Source organism: Indicator indicator, chromosome 11 (assembly GCF_027791375.1).
Source record: "Indicator indicator isolate 239-I01 chromosome 11, UM_Iind_1.1, whole genome shotgun sequence".
NCBI classification, from domain to species: Eukaryota; Metazoa; Chordata; class Aves; order Piciformes; family Indicatoridae; genus Indicator; species Indicator indicator.
The window spans coordinates 3,444,868-3,471,819 of record NC_072020.1 but is presented as its reverse complement, the minus strand read 5'-3'; the positions used below and the strand labels follow the sequence as shown (position 1 = coordinate 3,471,819).

At 43.6% G+C, this 26,952-nt stretch overlaps 1 protein-coding gene across 1 annotated transcript in view; it reads left to right on the top strand.

Annotated features, from left to right (window-relative positions):
- The window catches only part of BMPER (BMP binding endothelial regulator), a 186,437-nt gene that overhangs the window by 91,005 nt on the left and 68,480 nt on the right, over window positions 1-26,952 (top strand). The window contains exons 8-11 of the mRNA XM_054385040.1: window positions 5,202-5,311; window positions 6,528-6,668; window positions 9,589-9,693; window positions 16,651-16,696. Coding sequence (XP_054241015.1) covers window positions 5,202-5,311; window positions 6,528-6,668; window positions 9,589-9,693; window positions 16,651-16,696 — 402 coding nt within the window. The remainder of the gene's footprint in view (window positions 1-5,201; window positions 5,312-6,527; window positions 6,669-9,588; window positions 9,694-16,650; window positions 16,697-26,952) is intronic.

The following is a 26,952-nucleotide window of genomic DNA, read 5'->3' as shown; positions in this document are numbered from 1 at the left end:
TCCAACCCCCCTGCCATGGGCAGGGACACCTCACACTAGATCAGGCTGGCCAGAGCCTCATCCAGCCTGGCCTTAAACACCTCCAGGGATGGGGCCTCAACCACCTCCCTGGACAACCCATTCCAGGCTCTCACCACTCTCATGGGGAAGAACTTCTTCCTCACATCCATCTGAATCTCCCCACTTCCAGCTTTGTTCCATTCCCCCCAGTCCTGTCACTACCTGAGAGCCTAAAAAGTCCCTCCCCAGATTTCTTGTAGCCCCCTTCAGATCCTGGAAGGCCACAAGAAGGTCACCTCAGAGCCTTCTCTTCTCCAGACTGAACAGCCCCAACTCTTTCAGGCTGTCCTCATAGGAAAGGAGCTCCAGCCCTCTGCTCATCCTGGTGGCCCTTCTCTGGACACCCTCCAAAATGTCCAGATCCCTCTTGTAATAGAGGCTCCAGACCTGGATGCAGTACTCCAGGTGGGGTCTCACCAGAGCTGAGCAGAGGGGGAGAATCACCTCCCTTGCCCTGCTGGCCACACTTCTCCTGATGCAGCCCAGGCTCTGCTTGGCTTTCTGGGCTGCAAGTGCACACTGACAGCTCCTGTTGAGCTTCTCATCCACCAGCACCTCCAAGTCCTTTGCTTCAGGGCTGCTCTCCAGCCAGTCCCTGCCCAGCCTGGATTTGTGCTTGGGATTGCCTCGACCCAGTTGCAGGACCCTGCCCTTGGTCTTGTTGAACCTCCTGAGGTTGGCTTGTGCCCACCTCTCCAGCCTCTCAAGGTTCCTCTGGCTGGCATCCCTTCCCTTCAGCCTGTCTGCTGCACCACACAGCTTGGTGTCAGTTGATATGATCTGTGTCTTTGTGGCACCTTTTACACCAGTGTTTTATGATGCTGGTAAATTCAGGGAGGTGCAAGAGGCAGTATTTCTCACTAGAGTTTATGATCTACAGGTTTAGACAAGTACTCAGGGTCAGTGTGTAGGGATCACAGAATCACAGAGTGTTAGGGGTTGGAAGGGACCTTGAAAGATCAAATCCAATCACCCTGCCAGAGCAGGTCACACAGGAATGCATCCAGGTGGGTTTTGAATGTGTCCAGAGAAGGGAGACTCCACAACCTCTCTGGGCAGCCTGCTCCAGGGCTCTGTCACAATGAAAAGGTTTTTCCTTCTGTTCATGTGGAACCTCCTCTCCTCCAGCTTGCACCCCTTGCCCCTCGTCCTATCATTGGACATCCCTGAGCAGAGCCTGGCTCCATCCGCCTGGCACTGCCTTGCACATCTTTATCAACAGGAATGAGGTCACCCCTCAGGCTCCTCCAAACTGAAGAGCTCCACCTCCCTCAGCCTTTCCTCATAAGGAATGTGATGGGTGGTACTAAGCAAGCAGCATCTGAGCAGAGAGCTGTTGGCTTGCTTGCAGGGACAAAACCACAGATGTTTCCCACCTTCATTGCACGTTTTACAAGGGAGGTTGAGGCAGGAGGAAATGTTTTGTTTGAGTTTGCCACAAGAAAAAGGCCTCACCTTCTCAGATTGTTATTCAACTGTGCTTTTGCATTCTTATTTTTGGGGATATGCAGGTCAGAGCAAACTTGTGAACTGAAGTTTCATTCTTAGAAGCTGTTGTTGGAGATGCCAGGGACCCAGATGTCTGCTTCATGATTGCCATCTTATGGTGGAATCACAGTTTCAGCCAGGAATGTTTTCAGTTATGTCATTCCAACACATGTTAAAGGAGGCCTCTGAGAAGGGCTGGTTCTTCCAAGTCATGCCAAGGAAGGCAATGACTTTTGAGACTCCTTGTTTTGTTCATACAGAGATCTTGCTCATCCAGAGATCCCACAGGTTGACATTCCTAAGCATGTGTCCCTCTATTTTGTAAACAAGGAACAGGCATCCTCCCAAGTAAATTAGCTTTGATTTGATATGAGGTTATACCTGGGTTTGGAAAAGGGTCAGAGCTGGAAAGACCAAAGTGTTCCACAGAAACCTGTTGTCCTTTGCAACATACCTTTATCACTATCCAAAGTCTCTTTCCAGGGCTAGGTACAGAGAGGTCTGGCCTTGGAAGCAGAAAGTAGAGAGTTACAGCACCTTCTCACAACATTTAACATTTTTGGCTGCTTGAAACAGACTTGAATTTACTTATTTGCTGATGGAGAAAAGCTACAGAAAAGTATCTGCCTGGAACATTAACTGAAGCACCAGAGAGTAAAGGAATTAAATGGAGCGAACGCTCCAAACACCAAGCTTCTGTTTTGGCCAAGGACATTTTTCCTTTCCTTCTGTAAACTCCTCTTGTCCTCTCCACCTCATACTTTTCTCAGCTGAGCCTTCCCCTCTTCGATTTAGGCATTCAAACCCCAGCTTTTGCCTGCTTTTCCTACAGATTAATTTTTTCCCTTTTAGAAACTACCTGAGAAGGAGTTCACTAGTAATAAGGATTTTCATTGTATGTGCTCTTCTCTCTGAAGCACGTCAGCTACCTCTCTGTGGTGGAGGTGTTGGGAAGTGTTGAAAGTTTTGGAGCAGAGGTAGAGCCAAGGGGTGTGTAGCACACTACATAGCAGTCAGGAAAAAGAAATGTTTCCAGGGATGCTGAGGCATGGGTTTTAAAGTATCATGTGGAGGACCTCCCTGCAAATGAATTCCTGATACTCAGCATATATAGCTTAGAAGAATGCAGTGGACTCTGCTGGGACTTGAATTATTAGTTTAACTAGTGGTTGTGAGCCAGCAAAGCCAACCATTAAGCCAATATCTTCACCACCACATCTTTTAAAGTGGTAGCTCCTTTGTCAGTGTTTTTTTTCACCAATTATTTGAACTAGGTTGGCCACCCGGAATTGCTCTGGGTGGTTTGCAAGGCGTAGCAAGAGGCTATGAGACACAACTGGACTTTTGTTCACTTGTTGACATAAGTTATGCAATTGGAGCCCTGGCCCCACATAGAGCAGTGGAAGTGTTGTTACAGGCAGGGCTATGGCCAGACTTTGCCCATAAGTGATGCATGGATGTGGAGCAGTTCCTCTTTGGGCTGCTGAGCATCCTCAACTGATTTCATATGTCAGTGCTGCAAGAGGAATGAAACATTTTCTGAGACAGGCAGTCAGTAAAAAGAAGGCTGGCTGTGCTAGCACAAATTAGTCCAAGGTAGCTAATTAGCAAGAAAGATGTTCAAATTTTGCTTAACTGAACAAGAGCTCTTGTTCAATAGTTATTTTACCATGACCTTTGTAAAAACTTTAGGCCAATCCAGTGGATTTTCCTGTGTGCTTTTTGTTTGCTTATACCTCAGTGGAAGAAGGAACCTTTTTCTTTTAAGCTCTTCTGTGTTTATCAAGCATTATTGAAAAGGTGGCCTGATCTAGTTGAGGGTGTCCCTGCTTACTGCAGAGGGGATTAGACTGGTTGACCTTCAGAGGTCCCCTCCAATCCAGACCATTCTGTGATTCTATGAATTACAGTGTGCCAAGACCTGGTGGTTCGAGAACTAAAGTAGTGACTTAATACTTAGTGACTTCTTATATGTACTTAGGGTAGTCATTGCCTTCCTAGGATCTGATGCCTATTTAGCATCAGACCTCAGAAATGATAAGATGGGAGATGGGCAGCCACTCATAAAAGAACTTTTAAGTTGACTGCCACCAAAAGTCAGCAGTGTTTTTGTAAAGAGCTCATGGTTATGCATCCTAATGCGTCACTTGTTTAAAATGACCTACTAGGAAAGAAGCTAAGGAGCAAGAGAAGCTTGCAGAATCACAAAGTGAATGTCAGCCACTGGACTCTGAAAGTGCTTGCAGGATTACAGGCTCACAGGATGTCAGGGGTTGGAAGGGACCCAAAGAGATCATCGAGTCCAACCCCCCTGCCAGAGCAGGACCAGAGAATCTTGCTCAGGTCACAGAGGAATGCATCCAGACAGGCCTTGAAAGTCTCCAGAGAAAGGAGACTCCACAACCTCTCTGGGGAACCTGTTCCAGTGCTCTGTGACCCTGAGAGTAAAGAAGTTCCTGCTTGTGTTGAGGTGGAACCTCCTGTGCTGCAGGACTTCAGTGAGGATTTGCTACTGATGCTGCCTTCCCTGTACAGTGATATTTTATTCTCATGAATATTTTATTCTCATGAAACCCAAATATTTTATGGGTTATGGAAACTAAAATAAAGTTAAAATATCTTGTCTTGCCCTCATTCTGCTCATAAACAATGCAAATGCCTGCATTCTTGCAACCCTGAGTGAACAAGGTGCACCAAGCTAGCTTAATGAAACTGGACAACACCTATGTTGTTGGTGTTTTTTTTTTTCCCATCAGTGTCACTGAGTTGATTTGGCTGCTGTGAACCCCTGAGGTGGTTGTGCTAAAACCAGTGAAGGCTGCTTTATTTGATAAGTTATTGCACTATATTAAAGGCTGTTTAAACTAGTTTAAGTGTACCTAGCCTCAGAGTTAGCAGTGCTTACTTTTTATTCCTTTAGCTGCACTGTGCAATGCATGATGAGAGGGGGAAGAAAGGTGTTTGTTTTTTTTTTCCCAATATAAACATGCCATAAATCATTTCTATATTCCCTCCCATGGTAGAATTTGTGTGCTAGAGGAACAGTGAACTGCTAAAAGTACAGATTTTTCTATTATTTATTTTTCCCCCCCCCACATCAGAATGGAAACACATAGCTAAATGACACACTGCCCATGAATTTTTGCCTGATGACAATAAGGCCTCTTGAGAGGTCTCGAGCACGAGCCCTATGAGGAGAGGCTGAGGGAGCTGGGGGTGTTTAGCCTGGAGAAGAGGAGGCTCAGGGGTGACCTCATTGCTGTCTACAACTACCTGAAGGGAGGTTGTAGCCAGGTGGGGGTTGGTCTCTTCTCCCAGGCACCCAGCAGCAGAACAAGAGGACACAGTCTCAAGCTGTGCAGGGGGAAGTTTAGGCTGGAGTTGAGGAGAAAGTTCTTCACAGAAAGAGTAATTGCCCATTGGAATGTGCTGCCCAGGGAGGTGGTGGAGTCACCATCCCTGGAGGTGTTCAAAAAAGGATTGGATGTGGCACTTGAAACCATGGTTTAGTTAGTCATGAGGCGCTGAGTGATAGGTTGGACTTGATGATCTCTGAGGTCTTTTCCAACCTTGATTGTATGATTCTATTTCTGTTGACAGTATGGCATCATTTCAACCAAGCTCTGTTTCTGTTGCTGTTTGTTTCTATTCAGGACAGAGGAAAGTGTTTGACCTCCCATTTGGAAGCTGCCTCTTTCACAGCAATGTTTATGACAATGGAACCTCATTTATTTATGACAACTGCACGGTGTGTACATGCCAGGTAAGCCCACAGTGCTGTGGGACTGCGTGCTGCTGGCTGCCTGGCTTGGCACTGATTTGTAGGACTGGGGAACTATTAAGCCCTGATGCTGCTGTTCTTTGGCATCTTGTGTGGTCCACCAGGATCTGGTCTGAAGAGCATTTGCAGTCATGCTAGGAAAGTTCAAAGAGTTGCTGCTTCTCTTAGCTGAGGCACGTTGCCTGCCTTGGTGTGATGTAAGCTGAAGTTGCTCAGATTGTGTGACCCCTTTAAGTTTGAATTACAAGCCAAGGCTTTTTAAATGGTGAATGACCACATCTCTGCTGCAGGGAGGGCACTGATATATTTTTTTTTCTTTTTTAATTCCTCTGACTGTGCCCACTTGCACTTTTGCACCTAGGGAAACCCCAAATGTAAATGTCACCAAATCAGTAAGATTTTGCAGGCCAACGGAAGTGCAAGCTGGGATTTAACTTCACAGGCCTTGCAACATTCCCTTAATCCAGTAAATAATTTTCTGAGTTGAAATCTTTCAGGAGATGCAGAGAGGTGATTCTACCACTTTGCTCTGCTGAGACCTCACCTAGAGTACTGTGTACAGGCCTGGAGTCCTCAGTATAGGAAGGACATGGACCTGATGGAACAGGTTCAGAGGAGGGCCACAAAAATGGTCAGGGGGTTGGAGCACCTCTGCTATGAGGACAGGCTGAGGGACCTGGGGGTGTTCAGCCTGGAGAAGAGAAGGCCTAATAGCCTGGGGAGACCTAATGGCAGCCTTCTAGTACCTGAAGGGGGCTACAAGAAGGATGGAGAGAGACTGCTTATGAGGACCTGGAGTGACAGGGCAAGGGGCAATGGCTTCAAACTAGAGAAGAGCAGATTTAGATTGGATGCTAGTAACAAGTTCTTTACTATGAGGGTGGTGGAACACTGGAACAGGTTGCCCAGGGAGGTGGTTGAGGCCTCATCCCCGGAGATAGTCAGGGTGAGGCTTGACAAGGCCCTGGGCAAACTGGTTGGGGATGTCCCTGCTGACTATAGGGAGGTTGGACTGAATATGAGCTTTGGAGGTCCCTTCTGGCCTGGAGCATTCTATGATTCTATGATATTCAAAGCAGTTGGGCTTTAACTTGGGTGAATGCAATGACTGAGCAAGCAGGAGTGTTGTGGTGAGAACACAGAGGAACCCAAACATCTTGGTGATGATTTCATTATTTCCTTCTGTCCTTTTACCTAGGATTCTACAGTGGTATGTAAGAAGAGGTGCTTGCTTCCTGGGGAATGCAATAAAAACAAAGACCACTGCTGCAAGGAGTGTGTCTCATACATCTCCCCTGAGGAGGTGAAAGTGTGCAAGTTTGGCAATAAACTCTTCCAGGTAAAGTTTTGGGATGCTGTTGTAAGCACTAAAACTGCAGAAGTTCACTGTAAATCACTCTTGGGGATTGGTTTTTAGAAGAATCCTGGTTGATGATGGAAGGATTCAGAAGCAAAGCTTTGCACAATTTGCCATCTACTTCTCTTTTTCTGAGTTTGTGTAAATTCTACTGGTACACAGCAGTTAAAGATTAGTTCCCCTTTGATGTGATGTGATGATGTGGTGTCTTCTTCTGCTACGCAGAGATTCAAGGTGCTGTTTCATGACAAGTAATACATTCTTAGCCAGAGATAGCAATCCTCTACTTTCTGATATTCATGGAGATATTTGCAGTGGTTTGTAGGCTTCACCACCTGAGTCAAAGAGTCTCTTCCAGAGTTGAGCCAGCAGGAACTTTGCAAACTTCATCTTGGCTGAACTTGATTAGCTATATTTCACATCTCTACTAAGGGCAGCACCCCTGGTATCTTATATTGGGATAGCTGTGCAAGAACTGTTTCCTACTGCACTCTCACCCTGTGTTTTCAAAGCACAAGGGATTCCTTGCAGAACACTCAATGCTACTGGAGATAAGGAAGAAATTCTTTACAGTGAGGGTGGTGAGACACTGGAACAGGTTGCCCGGGGAGATTGTGGCTGCCTTCTCCCTGAAGGTGTTGAGGGCCAGGTTGGAAGAGGCTTTGGTTGCCCATGACAGGCAGGTTGGAGCTAGGTGATGTTTAGTGTCCCTTCCCATCCAAACCATTCTGTGAGGCTGAGTCCCTGTTTGTTTTTCCAAGTGGTGCAGCCTTTTTCACACTGTGTCACAAAAAGTTTCTGTCACCTCATGGGCCATCTGTGAACGAAGAGACCCTTGGATCAGATCAAATATTAAATCCTTTGTGAATGCTTGGTTTGCTTGGCCAGAATTGCTTCCCTTTTCTTCCATCTTTTGTGTACACAGTCCAAGTGTTTTCTCTGGAAATTACTTGTGAACCTACTGTACACTGAGGCTGTCCTCCATCTGATTGGCACTTTCACACTGGTGCTATTGTGCTTCAGGAACAAATGCCTGCTTCTTAGGCACCCAACTAAAATACTGTGCTGCTTGTGAAGATGTTGGTGTGTTGCTAAGTAGTGTGTGGAGTAAGAACAAATAATGAGACTGTGCACCCATTTCTGACCTTGTGTGCAAAGTGGTAAATCCAGCTTTGCTCTGTTGATGTCAGTGGTCTAACACAGTGAATGTGCTTTTGCACAACAGCTGTGAGACAAAAAAAGGTCAGAGTAGCTGCCTGCTGCCAGCTGTGCTATAATCTGGTACCCCTGCAGATGCTTTGGAGAGTATCCATTAGAGACCCACAAGAATTTTGTGCAGCATCAGGAACACCAGGCCATTGTAACATGGCCTGGAAAAAAAAAAAAAGATAGGGGAGAGCCAGCCTGTGGTGGATTGAAATTACCCCTCAAGTAATTTGAGAGAATTACCCCCCAAAATAAAATTGCCAGACCAGCTCAGCTGAAAACAAATGAAGCTCTATGTACAAGCAGACTAAAATGTAGAAATATGAAATGCAATGGATATGTACAAAATATAGAATATTTACAGGTGTTTACAGTTTATAACCAGCACAAGAACCCCCTTGGACAAAACCAGAGGGAGCTACCAATAGCTTCCCCCTCTCTCCCTCTGTATGTGGGACAAGAGAAAGAGAAGAGCAGATGGTAGCTTCTTAGTACTTAGCCACAAGAAGAATGCAGCCAAGGTCAGCCACAGCCAGACAAAAGCTACTAGCTAGTATCAGCTAGAGCAAAGAAGCCAAAAAGGGAGAGAGTTACTTTACACAACTGACTTTATGTTACTTATCAGCCCAATGGAATTATTTAGACCTTATTATTTTTCCTTTTACATCCAATGGTAATTGATTTGCATTCTACCACTTTTCTACTCAATCTGTGGAAAGTTTTCCTAGGCATCAACCTAGGACCAAGCAGGCTGTGCTGAATCAGTGAGGCCCCTTGGCATTTGACAGGGAGTCTGGTTTTCTCTCTGCTCAGATGCTCTCATCATGTTGAGGTGGGCATGTAATTGTTCACAGCTGGCTGGTTGGAATGCTTGTTCCTGTCAGGTCTATCCTCACCCTTCCCTCATCACAGCAGCCTGGTGAACACAAAACATGCACATTTTGGCTCTAAGTGGGGTAGCACAAGGCTGCAAGCGGTGAGACAGAATGTTTTAGGAACCACATTTGGCAAATGCAATAGGATGTGAAAAAAGGAGCCAGGGCAGTTCCACAAGCAATCATTCTCATGTAAGGGGGGACCAGACCATGAGGCATATTGCACCTAATACTTTAAGAGCCATGCACACACTGTCATACCTGTTCTGCATCTGAGAAGTTCAGCACTGGATCCCTTCTAAACGCTTTCAGATGTCTAGCAGATCAAGTATCTGCGAAAGTGCTGTAAGTAATCTAAATTAGAATCCATTCTTCGACCATTTGTGCCCTAAGCTGCATCTGGGAATAAAGTCACTGTATGCTGACATCTTAATCAGGCTCTTTCATGTGCATGGACTTAAAGATGTCACTCAAGTTAATGAATGGGGGTGTTCTCATTATGGGAGCTTGAAGAAAAATATGTGGTGGGTGTGACCACACCCCAGACACCTAGTGGAGAGCAAACCAGGGCAATGCAAATATGACATTGGTTAGGCTTGGAAAAATGAATTTCTGACCTAGAAGGCCAAAGGGAAGAAAACTCTGCTGAATTTCATCTTTATCTTTAATCAGGCTGGCCAGGGACAGACACCTCGAAATTATTTAGACTAAACAATGACAATGCCAGAAGAGAAAGTCATCCTTTCTTGTGTAATGATGGATTGCTGAAATAGCTTCCTATTGCCACCCCAGCTGATGCTATATCATGTTCCCTCTTGCAGGATGGAGAGATGTGGTCCTCTGTGAACTGCACCATCTGTGCTTGTGTGAAAGGCAAGACAGAGTGTCGCAAGAAACAGTGCGTTCCAGTCAACAGCTGTCCTCATGTGAGTTTTTCACAATAACAGGGCTTTCTTCTCCATTTTTTTTTTTCCTCCAACATTATCTTTTCCAGTATCTCTTAGAAGTATGTGCATTGGTGGTGGGGCATGCAGATTGGAAAGAAGAGATCCCCTGGCATATTAATTTAGATCGGTCTTCCCCAAGTGTGATATCGCTAACCCTGAATATGGTGCTTCCCACCTCTGTCCCTGCTCTCAAGACACTATTTCTTTTCTCTTCTTCCCTTTGACTTTTTCTGTCCTAGGTATCTGCACTGAAACATCTCTTTCACATACATTTACCACCTTTATAGAGAAGTGAGATGACTATGTTAATATTTGCTGATGATACCAAAACTGGGGGGAGTGGCTGACACTGTGCTGCCATCCAACGAGATCTGGACAGGCTGAGAGCTGGGTGCAGGCAAACCTCATGAAGTTCAATAAGGACAAGTGCAGAGTCCTGCATTTGAGGAGAAATAACAACAGGCACCAGGACAGGTTAGAGGCTGCCCTGCTGGAAAGCAGCTCCACAAAGACCTTGGAGTGCTGGTGGACAGCAAGTTCTGCATGGGACAGCAATGTGCCCTTGTGGCCAAGAAGGCCAATGGGATCCTGGGATGCAGCAAGAAAAGTGTGGCCAGCAGGTCTAGGAGGTTCTTCTCACCCTCTAATCTGCCCTGGTGAGACCATATCTGCAATACTGTATCCAGTTTTGGGCTCCCCAGTTCAAGAGAGACAAGGATCTGCTGGAGGGAGTCCAAGGGAGAGCCACGATGATGCTTAGGGGACTTGAGCATCTCCCCTGTGAAGAGAGACTGAGAGCCCTGGGGCTGTTTAATCTGGAGAAGAGAAGGCTGAGAGGGGATCTGATCAATGTCTATCAATAGCTGAGGGGTGGGTGTCAAGTGGAGGGGGCCAGGCTCTTTTTTGTGATGTACAGTAATAAGAGAAGGAGCAATGGGTTCAAACTTGAACATAGAAGATTTCAGGTCACCATGAGGAGAAACTTCTTTCCAGTGAGGGTGACAGAGCCCTGGAGCAGGCTGCCCAGGGGGGTTGTGGAGTCTCCTTCTCTGGATACATTCCAACCCCACCTGGATGCATTCCTGTGCAGGCTACCCTGGGTGATCCTGCTCTGGCAGGGGGGTTGGATTGGATGATCTCTTGAGGTCCCTTCCAACCTCTAATATTCTATGATTCTATGATATTTCAGGAGCATGCATATTATTAAGGCAAGCCACAGGAAGTTGTTGTACCTGCATTTCTCAGTGCACATGAGGCTTAGACCTTGGTTGAAAATGTAAATTAGACAAAGCAAACCAAATTATTTCAGCCAAGTACTTTTTAATTTAAAGTCTGACCTGAGTATATTTTAATTGAAAGTCTGACCTGAACCCAGAGTGGTGTAGTTGTAACTTCATTGCTTCAAAAATCAACATTACTTGAAACCTTGAGCTCAAGTCAGCCTTTGTTTCCTGCATTTCTGTCACTGACAAATTACTTTCTTTTTAATGGCTCAAGCTTTCAGAAGAGGGAGCTCTAAATAGCACCTCAAGTAGGGGCAGATCTTTGAGCAGAGCTGCTGAAGAGAGAGCCAAGCCCTTTGCATTACACCTTCTCAGTGTTTCCTTCTCCAGCCCTGAAGCCAGAAGGAAAACATGAGTCACAGACACCTAGGTAAAACATTTGAAATTACAAACTCTAGTTTGTAAAATTTTATATGGGTAAACTTTTGACAGCCAAATAGAGAACAGAGAGCCTGTACCTTGGTTCTCCCCTTCCTGCTGTGACAGTGGGCTGCTGCAGGAGCAATGCTTGTATCCTCAGAAGAGGGAACAGTGCTTGCTGGGCACTCACTGCTGAGGAGTGAGACTTCACTGAGATGTTGCTTAACTTTCCAGAAGCTTGAACAAATGGAGCTGCTTCTCTGGAAACCTGCTGTGGCTCATGGCATTCAGGTTTGCCTCCTTCAGGCTATTCACAGTATAAGCAGGAGGTGAGACATAGAATCATAGAATCAAGCAGGTTGGAAGAGACCTCCGAGATCATCCACTCCAACCTAACACCCAGCCCTATCCAATCAACCAGACTATGGCACTAAGTGCCTCATCCAGGCTTTTACTGAACATCTCCAGGGACAGCGACTCCACCACCTCCCTGGGCAGCACATCCCAATGGGCAGTCACTCTCCCTGTGAAGACCTTGGACTCTTCAGGTCTCTTCAAAAATCTTTGTTTGAGAACCTGGCATGGAGTGCATCTCCTTTGTATTTTCTCTGTGCTGATGCATTTCAAGTGTTTAAGATGCTTCTGAGATCAAGTACCTAGTATGGGTTAATACAGATCACTGCTCAAATACACCACTTCAGCAGTAACTTGTGTATAAAGTTGAGCACTGAGATGATCAGCTGAAATAGCTTCTAAAATTGTAGAAGGTTGGAAGGGACCTTAGAGATCATCTACTTCAACCTGGGCAGGGACACCTCTCAACTAGACTCAGATGCTCAAAGTCTCATCCAACCTGTCCTTGAACATCCCCAGGGAGGAGGCAGCCACAGCCTCCCTGGACAGCCTATTCCAGAGTCTCACCACCCTCCTACTGAAGAACTTCTTCCTCAGATCCAGTCTAACCCTACTCTCCCTCAGTTTCAAACCATTCCCCCTTGTCCTGTCTCTGGACACCCTTAGGAAAAGTCCCTCTGCAGCCTTCCTGTAGGATCCCTTCAGCTATTGGAAGGAAGCTCTAAGATCCTTACAGAGTCTTCTCTTCTCCAGGCTGCACAAACCCAGCTCCCTCAGCCTGTTCTCATAGCAGAGGTGCTCCAGCCCTTGGATCATCTTTGTGGCCATTCTCTGGACTCACTTCAACAACTCTGTGTGTCCTTATTCTGGGGCCATCAGAACTGGAGACAGTATTTGAGGTGGGGTCTCAGCAGAGCAGAGTAAAGGGACAGAATCACCTCTCTTGAGCTTGCTGGCCACACTCCTCTTGCTGGGCAAAAATTTGCCATCCACAGGCCTGTGGCAGCATATCTGACTGACCAATGAACTCAAACAGCTCTGCTGCATGATCTGTTCCGAGGTTAGTGTGAAGTCTGAAACTGCCCAAGACCTCCAAGCTGAGCTGTCAGACGAGGTGCAGTTCCTTAGGGCTGTAAAGGCCAACATTGCTACCCTGCAGCACCATTCCCTCCAGTCTCTAACCAGTCAACTTCTTCCCCACATCTCTTAAACTGGAGTCTACAGCAAGCTGCACACCCTCCTCTACAGGCACATGATATGTTTCTGCTCCTGCAAGCTAAATTGAAAGGACAAGTAGGAGAAAGAATGTAAACTCCAGAGTGAGATTTATTTTCCTATTCCAAGTGGGTACCAAGTGATTTAAAGCAAACAATATACTCTAATGGGTTTAAATCTTTTACTTTTCATCCCTGCCCTGCTCTCATCACTGAGAGAGTCTGTCACAAGTCTAGCAGTGTTAATTAAACACACCACATAATTCAAGGTCAATAGATATTAATGATGCTGCTACTAAAAGTCTGGGTTGCTCTGCTGTTTCTGCAAACTGCAGGGGTGTGAAGTCCATTTCTCTTCTCTCTTCACAATATTTCTGGCAGTAAGCAGTCTCTCCTGACTATTGAAGGAATAAGATGCTGTTTAGTGTCCCTTAGGGTATCAGGCCACATAAAGTCATGTAATTAAAGCAGTGTTACGATACAGAGGACTGAGTGTGAAAGGATTGAAGATTCACAAGGAACCTACAGTTTCATTCCTTGGCTTAAATGCTTTAGTCTGCAGTCTTAATCCTCTTTGCATGCTGTTGTGGATTTTTGTGGTGATGGAATATAATTTCATTTATCAACATCGATTTGGGCCAATGATTTCTTGAAAGGATGGGTCTCAAAGTGGCAATGCCACAGAAATTTCCAGTGCCCTGCAATCATTAGTATTCAATGTGTTGGTGACTGGGTGACCCATTTTCAAAGGCTGTTTCTGCCCTTTCTTTCACTTTCTTCAAAGGGCTGGGCACATTTTTTTTCCTCATTTCTTTTGTTGTTTTCTTTTTGGAGCACTGAATCTCATATCAGTAATTATAGGAAGTGTCTTGCTTTGCTTCATTTCATCTGCAGAGGAGGCAATGCATCTTCCAAAATCAATCCCTCCTATCATACTTACAGTAAGACTGGACCTCCTCAGGCTTCCAGTGAGCCTTGTGGTCTGCAGTTTACATGTCCTGCTCCCTGGTTGCTGACTCCACACAGATGCTTCTTCTCTCAGTTACCTGGAGTGTCAGCCTGCAAGGTGCAGGACACACTGGCACCCATCCAGGAAAGCTATTAAACACATGTCCAGCCCTGCTGAAGTTAGTAGGCCTTCCACGTGTGCTTACGTTTAAACACTTGCTTAAACACTTTATGGAAAGGGAGTAATCTCAACACTTGGCAAGACTGAGTTTCAGAGATCCTTTAGACCTTTTCTTTGCTATTTCCTTGCCCTAGCCTGGCTCCAGCCTCTTTCTTGCCTTGTGCCACTTCCTTTCTCATTACCCTTCCTTATAATTTTCTGCCTCACCTCTTCTCTTTTGCATTCCCCACTAGCCATGTGAGCCTAAGGTGCTGGTCAGTGGTCATGGATGTGTCTCTTTTGGCACTTCTAGGGTGAATTTTTCAGTGTGCAGCCTTTTCTGAGCTCCAAGGCCATGCAGAAGTTTAATAGAATTAAATTCACAGCATGTGAAGACATTTGCAGAGTTCCAGTCTGGGGGTAAATTTTGAACCCGTGAACTTCAAGTGAGTTAAAAATTTATTCAGAACACGTTCAACCATCTCCAGCACAGACTGCATTTAATGTTATACACATCTGTTATTATTACAAACAAAAAGTTGCTGTTTTTACTCCAGTGCCAAACGAGGCACAAAAAAACAACAGCTGTTGCTATTGCACAACCAAACAACTCCCTTCCCTGCCCCCCCCAACCCTGCAATTAGTCTTGCCTTAAAAAAAAAAAAAAAGAAAATTAAAACCTCAGACATAAAATTGAAAACCTCATAAAGAAGAAGAAAAATCCCAGAAAATAAATAGACTCAAATGTGGTCTGCTTATAAATATTCATAGGGAAAAATGGGATCACATCACTTAGCCCAGTCCTAAGGGAACCCTCAATGCTAACGAACTCTTGCAGCACATGTTAGCAATAATGGGTTTCCTTATTCTGCAAGACAAAAACAGGATCTTGGGCCAACATGGTGGCTCAAGTAACCAGCCTCAGCAGGCTGCCTTGCAGATTCCAGTTTCACTTAATTCTTACTGCTTCCAGCTCTGCTGATGAGTTGAACTCTTTTCTTGAAAGGAGAGGTAGGGCCGTGAAGTGCGGTGTGTGGGGTTCAGCTGCACGTCTTCCATTCCTGCAAAGAAGTCTGGCCTTAACCATTCCTCTTTAAGGGTTTTAGCCTAGCAGGTGCTTGGTAGTCTCCTAGTTGCAGCCTCATTCTCTTTGCTATGGGGCCTGGTGGTCACATACCTAAGGAGCACCCACACTGCCAATGCAACTCTGATCCAGCCCTTTTCTCAAGTCCAGATGTGCCTCAAGTCTTGTTCAAATACAGTTGCATGTTCAAAGGCAAGATCAGACTGACATTTATGCCCTGCAGATGATGAGCCCAATTGCACTCATCATGCCAAGCTCTCATTCATGTCATCTGGGTACATCAAGCATGAGCAGGAGAGAGCATGCTCCACTCCAGTCCAGCAGATGCTTGGGGTTTATTTCTTGCTATGTGTGTTGGCTGAGCTTGGCAGCACTGTATTCAGAAAGCAAAGTAGACAGCAACAGGGCTTGCTGTTTGTCCCCCCTTTCCTGCTCTCTTCATAGACCTGCAACTGATTTCTTGCCTGTTTTCATGAGCTTGTCTGCACTGTTGAGTGGGCAGAACACAGCCCTGCTCACTTGCTCTTGCTGGTTGCTCCTTGCTCACCTGCTTGGTCTGGAACACTGGAGACTTTACTCGGTGTTCAAGTGCTGTCAGTGCTGGGGAGCAGCACAGCTCCATATGCCTCTTCCATCCCTGTATGGGAATGTGTGTGAGGTCCAATATCACCATAAGCTCTGTTATAGCCCACACCAGTTTTTGCTTGGAAAACCACATCAATCAGTCTGAATTTTTTCAAGCCTGTCTTCTAGCTTATGGTTGGCTTTAGGGAAGGTCAGTAAAACCATATGAAGATCCAAAAGGAGCATGGATGTGCATACATATACAAAGGCACGTCTCCTGCTTCTAGCCAGCCTTCTATATGACACAGCCATAAAAAAAATTGGCCTGGGCAGAGGAGTAAAGACAGACTTGAACCTGTTCTCCATATCAGTGTGGCTGGACCAAATTGTTTGCTTTTAGATGTTGCAGGTACTTGGATGCATGCCCGCTGGGGATGTTGGTCCATGATCAGGAATGAGATTTGGTGAGAGAGAGACCACAAGAGATAGCCATGAAAGAAATCTGGCCAAACCTGATCCTTACCAGTGCCTCCTTCCTTTTTGTAGGAAAGTGGGATGATTTGGAGGCAGTGTGGGGATGGAGCCTCTGGGCAGTGGCTAGTGCATGGGCAATGGGTGTCTTTTGGGAGGTGAGGGCAAAGCTGACTGACTTGTTAACCCAGTTAACAAGCAACTGCTTTAGATATCCAAGGGACACACGAGTCCAAAATCCTCTCACACTGTCTCTAAAGAGAAAAAGTGGAACCAGAGAAGCCTTTGAGTGTTTCATTTCTTATATAAGATTGCCAGGAAGCTCTCTTCAAGAGTTGTGCCTGCTTTTAGCACCTGATGTTTGGAGCTGTGAGCAGGGTGTTGAGTTCAGACACAAATCCAGCTCTTTTCAAAGGCTTCTCCAGCCTGACAGCACTACACCTAACCTGGTGCTCCAAAGAACTCTCATTAAATCAGCTCTGTCTTTCTCCCAACTAGGGTAAAATCCTGAACAGAAAAGGATGCTGTCCTATTTGTACTGAAAGTAAGTTCTTCACATTCTTTACATTCTTTTTAAATGTATTTATTCTTTCAGAGAAGATAAAAGTAGCTTTACTGCCCTCTTTCTAGAGGTGGGTAAAGGGCAGGTGATTATTGATAGCCACAGTTTTTGCCTCCTATAAATCTGTAAATTTAAAATGAAAATGCCTTGGGTGTTTTTGTGTTGTTGTTTTTATTCACTTTTTATTATTATTATTTATTTTGTTTCATTTTGTTTTATTTATTTTATTTCTTTTTAACTCCATTGTGTTATTTTTTAATTTTTGTTTTATTTATTTAATTTTGTATTTGGCTTTATCTTCTATATTTTATTTTATTTCTATTTATTTTTTAAAAATCAATTTAATTTTTAACTTTTAATTAAATTTTTGGGGTTTTTATTTTTCCTTTTATTTAATTTTATTGTAGTTTTATTTAGTTAATTTTTTCTGTTCTAATTTATTCTGGTTTATTTAATTTTATTGTATTTTTATTTAATTATTTTATTCTGTTCTATTTTATTCTGGTTTATTTAATTTTATAGTACTTTTATTTAATAATTTTATTCTGTTCTATTTTATTCTGGTTTATTTATTTAATTTTATAGTATTTTTATTTAATTTTTATCTGTTCTATTTTATTCTGGTTTATTTATTTTTATAGTATTTTTATTTAATGATTTTATTCTATTCTACTTTAATCTGGTCTATTCATTTAATTTTAATATATTTTTATGCAATTATTTTATTCTGTTCTACTTTAATCTGGTTTATTTACTTAATTTTAATGTAGTTTCATTCAGTTATTTTATTCTATTCTACTTCAATCTGGTTTATTTTTTAATTTTATTTTGGTTTTATTTATTTATTTTATTCTATTCTATTTTATTATGATTTATTTATTTAATTTTATTCTATTTTTATTCAGTTATTTTATTCTATTCTACTTTAATCTGTTTTATTTAATTTTATTCTATTTTCGTTGAATTATTTTATTCTATTTTATTCAGTTTATTTAATGTTATTGTATTTTTATTTAGTTGTTTTATTCCATTCTGTTCTATTTATTCCTTTTTATTCCATTTAATTGAATTCATTTCCTTTCATTTTTATTCCAAATGACACTAGTTTTGCCTAATTTGAGGTGCTTCTTTTTCAAGGGCTCTAGCTGTCCTGTGAAATTTGTAGGTAATAAAATAAATAACTGGAATGACCACTTTTAGGACTGGGTATCTTCCATAGCTGTACATAACATCCAAGCTCTGTGTGTATAGAATCCAGAACCTTTGCAGATGATTTGTGTGTTAAAAGGAAGGTGTGCACTAACCTGAGACACAGCCTGGGGCAGCAGTGGGAAGCAGGATAGAAGACTGCTGCCCTGTCTGTATGGTGTTTGGCTCAGCCATCACCTCCCTATCCCTTTACTCTTCACATCAGGAATGTTCATCTCATGGCATCACCTGTGTCCACTCCTAGTCAGCAAAGCACTCACACCAATGCCACAAGGATGAGCAGAGGGCTGGAGCACCCCTCCTATGGAGACAGACTGAGGGAGTTGTGATTGATCAGTCTGGAGAAGAGAAGGCTCTAAGGAGACCTTCTTGTGGCCTTCCAGGATCTGAAGGGGGCTACAAGAAAGCTGGTGAGGGACTTTTTAGGGTGTCAGGTAATGATAGGACTAGGGGGAATGGAACGAAAGTAGAAATGGGTAGATTCAGATTGGATGTTAGGAAGCAATTCTTCCCCAGGAGGGTGGTGAGACACTGGCACAGGTTGCCCAGGGAGGTGGTGGAAGCCTCATCCCTGGAGGTTTTTGCAGCCAGGCTGGATGTGACTGTGAGCAACCTGATGTAGTGTGAGGTGTCCCTGCCCATGGCAGGGGGGTTGGAACTGGATGATCTTTGAGGTCCCTTCCAACCCCTAACATCCTGTGATCTTTGAGGTCCCTTCCAACCCTAACAATTCTGTGTTATTGTTCTATTTAAGTCAGCAGGGAGATATCTCTTCACTGAAGTTCACAGGATATAATTATCTGTTTCCTTCAGAACACGTTTAACTATTTTACCAAATAAGGACAGACTCCTAAAAAGGGGAAGTTAGGACTTTATAGGATTTTACAGGTTTATAAGGAAAGTGTTTCTTACTCTTTTGTTTAAAGTCATCAGAAATTCTCTGTTATAACTACCTAAATGGACATTGTGGAGAGGCTGCTGCTGGTCTCTTCTCACAGGTAATTAGTGATAGAACAAGGGGGAACAGCCTCAAGCTGCTGCTGGGTAAGTTTAGCCTGGACAGTAGGAAATATTTTTTTCAGGGCAAGAGTGGTCAGGCATTGGAATGAGCTGCCCAGGGAGGTGGTAGAGTCCCCAAGCCTGGATGTGTTTCAAGGTGGTTTGGATGTGGTGCTTGGGGATATGGTTTAGGGGTGAGTCTTGTAGAGTAGGATTCTGGGTTGGCCTTGGTGATCCTGAGGGTCTGTTCCAACCTGAATGTTTCTGTGGTTCTGTGGTTTGCTGATCAGCTCACTTCTGGATGCTCTAGCATTGCACAAATTCCATGTGCTGAGTACCTGGGTTTCCACTCTGCAGCTCCATTATTTTGAAACCTGTGACTTGTGATAAAATAAATCCACTTTGCAAATCTGCATTGCAAAAATGAAATTGAATACAAGTGGCAACCTCAGAAACACTTGAAATAATACTGAGCAGAGAGAGAAATGAAAGAGGATTCAGTTGACCAGCTGTTGATTTCACCTTAACTCAGTTTCAGGGGAGAAGAAATTTGCATATAGCTCTGCTCAAACATGACAGGTTGCCCAGAGAGGTAGCTGAGGCCCCATCCTTGGAGATATTCAAAGTCAGGCTTGACAGGGCTCTGGGCAACCTGATCTAGTGGAGGATGTCCCTGCTCACTGCAGGGGGCTTGGACTAGATGACCCTTGAAAGTTCCTTCCCCCCCCCAACCACTCTATGATTCTCTGGCATGTCATTAGTGTCCTGAATTTATTGATCTCTATCTTGCTTCTGTTCTTATGTTTCAGTCTAATTTGACCTTCCTTAGGTGTTCCTTTGTAACATACAGGAGTGAGGGGGAAGGGGTGGTGGAAATAATGGGGCCAGCCATTCCCTCAAAGTGCTGGAGAGCCTCTGTTGCAAGAGGTTTAAAAGAAGGCAGTACAGGGTCTGGGAGAGAATGATGACTTCTGGTCATTTTTTCATCAGAGAAGGAGGCAAAACAAATTGATTTCTTCAAAGTGAAAATAACTTATCTGGCAACTGGGTTACCTAAAAAGTCAAAAGTTCTTGAATGTTATAAAAAGGGAATGGTCATGGCTATAAGACATGTGAACTTAGCAGACCATTATCACTTGTCCTCCTGCCACACAGAGCTGTAAAGAGCCTGGCTCCAGCTTCCCAGTAACCTTCTTAAGGGATCTACAGGAAAGCTGGGGAGGGACTCTTTAGGGTGTCAGGTAATGATAGGACTAGGGGGAATGGAGGAAAAATAGAAATGGGTAGATTCAGATTGGATGTTAGGGAGAAATTCTTCCCCATGAGGGTGGTGAGACACACTGGAAGAGGTTGCCCAGGGAGGTGGTGGAAACCTCATCCCTGGAGGTTTTGAAGGCCAGACTGGATATGGCTCTGGGCAGTCTGATCTAGAGTGAGGTGTCCCTGCCCATGGCAGGGGGTTGGAACTGAATGATCCATGAGGACCCTTCCAACCCAATTCTATGATTCTTCTAAGTACTGGCAGAATGCTCCTGGGTCTCTGTGAAACCTTCAAGATAAACAACTTTATTCCCTTAGGCTCTTCTTAGGGCTCCTGTCTGCACTGGACTGGGGATACATGAGGCTGGGAGGCTGTGCCACAGTGGCATGCTTCTCTGCTGCCCAGGAAACAAAGAGATGGTTGAGGTCCTGTCCCTGGAGATGTTTAAGGCCAGGCTGGATGAGGCTCTGGCCAGCCTGATCTAGTGTGAGGTGTCCCTGCCCATGGCAGGGGGGTTGGAACTGGCTGATCCTTGTGGTCCCTTCCAACTCTGACTGATTCTATGATTCTATGATTCTTTGGGTGTGGTGTCTCACTATGGACCCATGTAGTATTTGGAGTAGAGCTGATGCTGAGCTGCTTCTACGCTTCTGTGATGAAAAGGCATTCCCAGCTTTTATCAGGCAGTCTATTTCACGAGCTGAGCTACCCACTACCACAGGGCAGAGGTGGCTACCACTAGTTGTTGTAACTCTAGCATTTTAGTAGTTGCCATTTGCAAGGAAGTAGTTCCACCTTTGTGCCAGAGGTGCTGTAAATCTCATCACGACCATGAGACAGGCAAAAGAGAAGGATTTCAGTGATGATCACTCCCTCAGTAACTAGAAACTTTGCTCATTCAGACAGTTTCTGATAAGATGTGCAGGCACAGCCCAGCCCTTTCTCTCACCCACCCACTTGTGTTGATCCTCTCTCCACGTTTTAGCACTCCAGACATTTCTGGCAGTCCAGCAGACATTAATTTTTCCAAAGAAAAAACAACATAGGAGGTACAAGAACATAGTGTACACAGGAGAGAGCTTTGAGAGAGTTTAAATGCAGCCAGTTTCTACCAAGTGGGTCAAAACCAGTCAGGTTGTTAAAGGATACGCTTTAAACTAGAAAGAAAAAATAAAAAAGACCCTAAAAAGAAATCAAAGGATTATTTTCAAGACAGTTTGTTGCAGAGAGAAAAAGTACCACGTCTCCTAAAGGGCTGGAGAGTCTCTTTTTGTCTACTGTTGCCTCAGTTAACTATGGTTAGTTTTGGCATGTTGCTGTTTTATGCTCCATGGCTGGCTTACAGTTATCACTAATTAAACACAGTGGTCATAGCAGTGGAAAATTCAACAGTTTAGTTTATGCTGCTGTAAAAAATGTAATGAAATGTACTCTTTGGGGCTTGATTTAGAAAAATCACTGCTGACGTCAATCCCATAAATTAGTAATGCTCTGTTAGACCCAGGTCATTTTCATATGAAAGAAAAAAACCCCTAAACCTGAGCTCAAATCACCCTCACAAAGTCCTCTCAGCCCTAGATAAAGATGGGAATTTGCAGTGGAGGTTAAATCTTGGCTCTTGACCAAGCAGAATTGCTAGGCCTGGTTGACATGACAGTGTGAAAGCTTCAGTCGTGATCAATAATCCTGGCACAGGTTTACCCGGGGCACTGTGAGGCTTTTTCAAAGTGGGTGAGTTTGGTTTTGGTTTTGGTTTGGTTTTGGTTTTGGTTTTGTTTTGGTTTTGTTTTGTTTTGTTTTTTTCCCAACATGGACTGCAGTCATTGAAGCCTAGCAGTACACACAATTAATTTTGCAGTAAGGACCTCTTCTAGGGCAGGAGATTTTGTTCCTTGCAAATCATTCTGCAGCCTTTTTGGTTGAGAAAATGATCAGTGGAGCTGGAGGATCACAGAATCAACCAGGTTCGAAGAGACCTCCAAGGTCATCAAGTCCAACCCATCACCCAACCCCAGCTAATCAGCTAGACCATGGCACTAAGGGCTTCATCCAGGCTTTTCTAGATATTTGGACCTAGCCTTAAGGGTAGGAGATTGGTAACTTCAACCTGGTCCTGCATCCTTGTAATGTGTTTTTATAGAAATACTAAAAAAAAAAAGGGGATGACTCCTCAAATAATAATAAAAAAACATGGAAAAAAAGGGGCTTTGCCTTGTGGGTGCCTGTGAGAGCAGAGAGTGGGACTGAAGGGCCACATGGGTCCTTGCTGGACCTGTTTGTTGCTTCCTTGGCATGGAGAAATAGATCAAGAAGACGACTGTGATTGTTTATTCATACTGGAATGCTGTTAGTGCTTTCCCTCCTCAGCCATTTCAGCTGTGTGATGGTCTACTGTATAAATATGTATTTGGACAAATTGGAAGAGCTATTTTGTTTATGAAATAGACCATAAAGGCTCCTGTGGAGTTTTTTTGACACCACACATTGTAATGTGTATTCTATCAAGCTGCACTGTGCAGCAGTTAGGAGGGAAGTGCTCCGGCTATGCATTTTTTTACAGTAAAGCTAATGAAATTCTATTATGCCTGTTCTGTAGCTGCTTTGCAAAAGTTAATAACGTGCTCTGTTTGATTTAGGGCTTAATTCAGCATATGGGCTAATTGCATTCAAAGGGTTTATTTTATTTTTCAGAAAAAAAAGAGATTTTTTTTTTTTGGATTATAGGTGTGCCACTAGAACACCCTTCACTGGTAAACTTGTATTATTTTTTTCCCCCCTCTCTCACCTTACTTAGAAAATGTCCAAGCCAATTTTAGTTATAATTTAAAGTATATTTTTCTTGGCCACTCTTTAACTAGCTACAAACCTAGAAGAGTGTGACCAGACATCTGGACATCTTGGACTTCAATTGACTGCTCTGATCTCCTGAAAAAAATAAAAAGCCATAAAAAAAAAAAAAAAAAAGAAAACAAGCTATTCCATGAGCACCAGAGCTAACAGAGCCTGGTTTCCTATGGATTTGTGTCCCATTTCCTTTATATCCCAACAAATAATAAACCCAGCTAGAGACAATATATCCTGTGGCTGCTCTGGAGCTACAAGTGTGCTTAGCTGCCCATCCAATAGGATTAGGCTCTCTGCTGGTCAGGATGTGTGTGCTGAATGTCTGCCTGGCCTCCACCAAGCAGGGTATATATATTTTTTAATATATATATAAAAATATACATTTATATATATAAATATATATATATAAAATATATATGTATTTATATATTAAATATATATAATGTATATATTATATATATATATATATATAAAATCGTTCTGGAAAGGCAAAATACTATCTGGGTGTGTGGGGGCATTGGGTGGAAGGCAGAAGGGGTACCTTTTGGCACCCCTAAATTCCTTTAGTTGCATTCTAAGTAAAATTAAGAACCATTTAATTCCTTACTTACTAGAAAGGAGTTGTCTTTCAAGACTTTTATCCCTCCATGTTGGCCAAGACACGTTGTGGCTTCATAAACTTTTGCTTTTGTTTCCATATGAGAGTATGTTAAAACTCAGGGAATTCTGAGAGGTTGTTTTCCTTCCTGTTGCTTCTTCATCTTCCTTTTTTTTTTTTTTTTTTTGTACAGAAAAATGTGTTTTCAAGCGCAGTGCTCCTTGCCCACAGTTAACCTTCCCTGTTACCTTTTGTAATGAAAGTCACTGTTTCATTTGAATTGCCTGTGTGGTTTGTGAATGCAAGGAAGGCAAGCCAAGAGTTCTGCAGTGTTCACTTTAGCACCTAAATACTATTATTATTAGTTTGCAAGTGAGCTGTAGAGCCTTAGGTGGTAGTTGAGCAAGCTGCATGAATCACACGTGTAGTTTAAGATTGTCAAATATAAAAGTGTGAAGCCCTTATTTAGTTGCTTTAAAAATAAATGTGAAAACTGCTGAGCTCCCAGAAGCTTTTATGAAAGCCAGAAGTTTTGAATACTGATTTGGGAGCCTAAATGCAAGACTTCCAAAAAAGGTTTAGAGATGGTTTTGCAGCCAGGTCCCAATAATGTTTAATGGGAGTCGAGTGCCTAAGGCTCTTTGAAAATCACAGTCTCCTGAACACAGCTCTGGGGCCCTCCATTGGAAAATCCATGGGTTTCAGGGACAGAGAAGGAATGGGTGTGTTTACCTTCATGTGCATGTGTAGATGAGCAAAACAATACACCAAAGCTCTTGAATGTGATGTTCAATACAAGCAAGAGGCAGTGGTTCTTCAGGTACTTTGCCCAGGAATGTCAGGGATGCTGAAAATATTTTGGGGTTCAGGCAGAGGCTGGACAAATTCACAGAAAAGAAGCCTAACAAAGGTTATTAAATAAAGAGAAGGCATTTATAACTGAGAAAACCCCTAAGATAAAAATAGCTGAAGGCTGGCAGAGTCTCAGGGGGGAGTATGGCATATCATACAGGCATTGGCATGAGCTGCCCAGGGAGGTGGTGGAGTCCCCAAGCCTGGATGTGTTTAAAGGTGATTTGCATGTGATGCTTGGGGATGATATGGTTTAGGGGTGAGCCTTGTAGAGTAGGGTTCTGGGTTGGACTTGGTGATCCTGAGGGTCTTTTCCAACCTGAATGTTTCTGTGATTCTGTGGTTGCCTTTTCCTAACTCTACCCTAGACAGCTGATAGAGACAAGGAGTCTCTGCAATAAGGTGGGGACAATTTACTCTAGAGAGAAAAACAAGAAAAAAGAGGGATCTTCACCCTATGGTTTGTTAGCACAGGCTAGCAAAATTCCTACTCCAGCCCTGGGCAAATGTGGCTCTGGTGATGCAGCAACACCTTTCCATCTGTTATGTCCCAGCAGAGGAGCAAGTCACCCACAGTCCTAACTAGAGAAGTGGTGCTTCCAATGAATGGAGTTCAAAACCAGCCAAGCAGAAAGCCTGGTTTGTTTCGGAAGGGGGGGAAGAAGGAAAAAAAAAAAAAAAAGAAGAAATAAAAAAAAAGGAAAGGCACAAACCATAAAACATTATATGGTTGAAACTCTCCCAAAAAGGAAATAAATAACTTCTTCCCTCCTGCCCTAAAAATGGCAGGAACTCATTTTCATGTTGCCTGTGCTTCAGAGCCTCCTTCCCCTCCCAGTATTTAAGGTTTATATCTAGCCCAGGCAGTTCTGCTTCCTGGCAGTGCCTGAGTTATCACACATGCTCTTGCAGGGTGTGGAGGTTTTTTTCTTTTTCTTTTTCTCTCTTTTTTTTTTTTTTTTTTAAACCCCACAACTTTACCAGGGCCCTTCAGGAATGTTTTACATGGTGGTATCAGAGAATCAATTATTCAGACCCTTCCACCGCCCCTGCCCCATTTCCTTGGTTATTAAAGAAAACAGTGAAATTTGGATCAGACATTTGGCTACCCAGTCCAAAATACATTCTTTTTTTTTTCTATTTTAACTGCCCTCCATCAGGTTGACATATGATGTGACACAATGTAACATAACAGAAGGCATTACCCTGTGTAACACATTAGAAATTAAAACTAAATATTGCCTTTGGATCCCCCTGGTGCTATCAATTTTACTTGCACATCTCTAAATTATGTTTGTTCCTCTCGTGTCTTGCCTCTTAGACACTTACTTAGGTGGAGAACCAGCCTCCCCCTTTGGATAGGTTAGTTAATAGCAAGGGTAACATGTCCATGTTCTTGGCTTCTACAAATGTGGGCAAACCCCATTTCTCTCCTCTGAAGTCTTCAGTGAATGCTTGGACTGATTTTTTTTCACAGTCTCACAGTACATCAGAGGTTGGAAGGGACCTCCAGAGATCATCAGGGCCAACCCCCCTGCCAGAGCAGGATCACCCAGGGGAGTCTGCACAGGAATGCATCCAGGTGGGGTTGGAAAGTCTCCAGAGAAGGAGACTCTACAACCCCCCTGGGCAGCCTGTTCCAGGGCTCTGTCACCCTCACTGGAAAGAAGTTTCTCCTCATGTTGAGCTGAAATCTTCTCTGTTCAAGTTTGAACCCATCGTTCCTTGTCTTATCACTGTGAACCACTGAGAAGAGCCTGGCCCCCTCCACTTGACACCCACCCCTCAGCTATTGATAGACATTAATCAGATCCCCTCTCAGCCTTCTCTTCTCCAGACTAAACAGCCCCAGGGCTCTCAGTCTCTCTTCACATGGGAGATGCTCAAGTCCCCTAAGCATCCTCCTGGCTCTCCCTTGGACTCTCTCCAGCAGGTCTCTGTCTCTCTTGAACTGGGGAGCCCCAAACTGGACACAGGATTGCAGCTGTGGTCTCAGCAGGGCAGAGTAGAGAGGCAGAAGAACTTCCCCAGCCCTGCTGGACACCTTTCTTGATGCATCCCAGGATCCCATTGGCTCTCTTTTTTTGTGGATAGTTTCCTCATTTTCATAGAAGTTGTCATAAATGTGCAAAGCAAAATGAAAGTCTGTAAAGACAAGATAGAATCTGAGCAGTAATCAAATGTAGCTTAATATTCATCATGCTGATAATTATGTGATCCCATAAGGAAATCAGAAGCACGTTAGTGTGATTTAATAGCTTTAAAGTCAGATGGTCTCTGTATAAAATTCATGTTTGTGTTCTTTTTTGTTTTCTCACTGGTAAAAAATTCACTTTGGTGAATAAAAGCTCTATGGTTCTTGCCAATTTAGAGGGAGCCAATTAATCCTTGGAAAAGATTTGCTGAGATATCCTCATTGATATCAGTGAGGAAAATGAGATTTGCAGAAGTGCATCCTTTTAGCAGTGTTGTCTT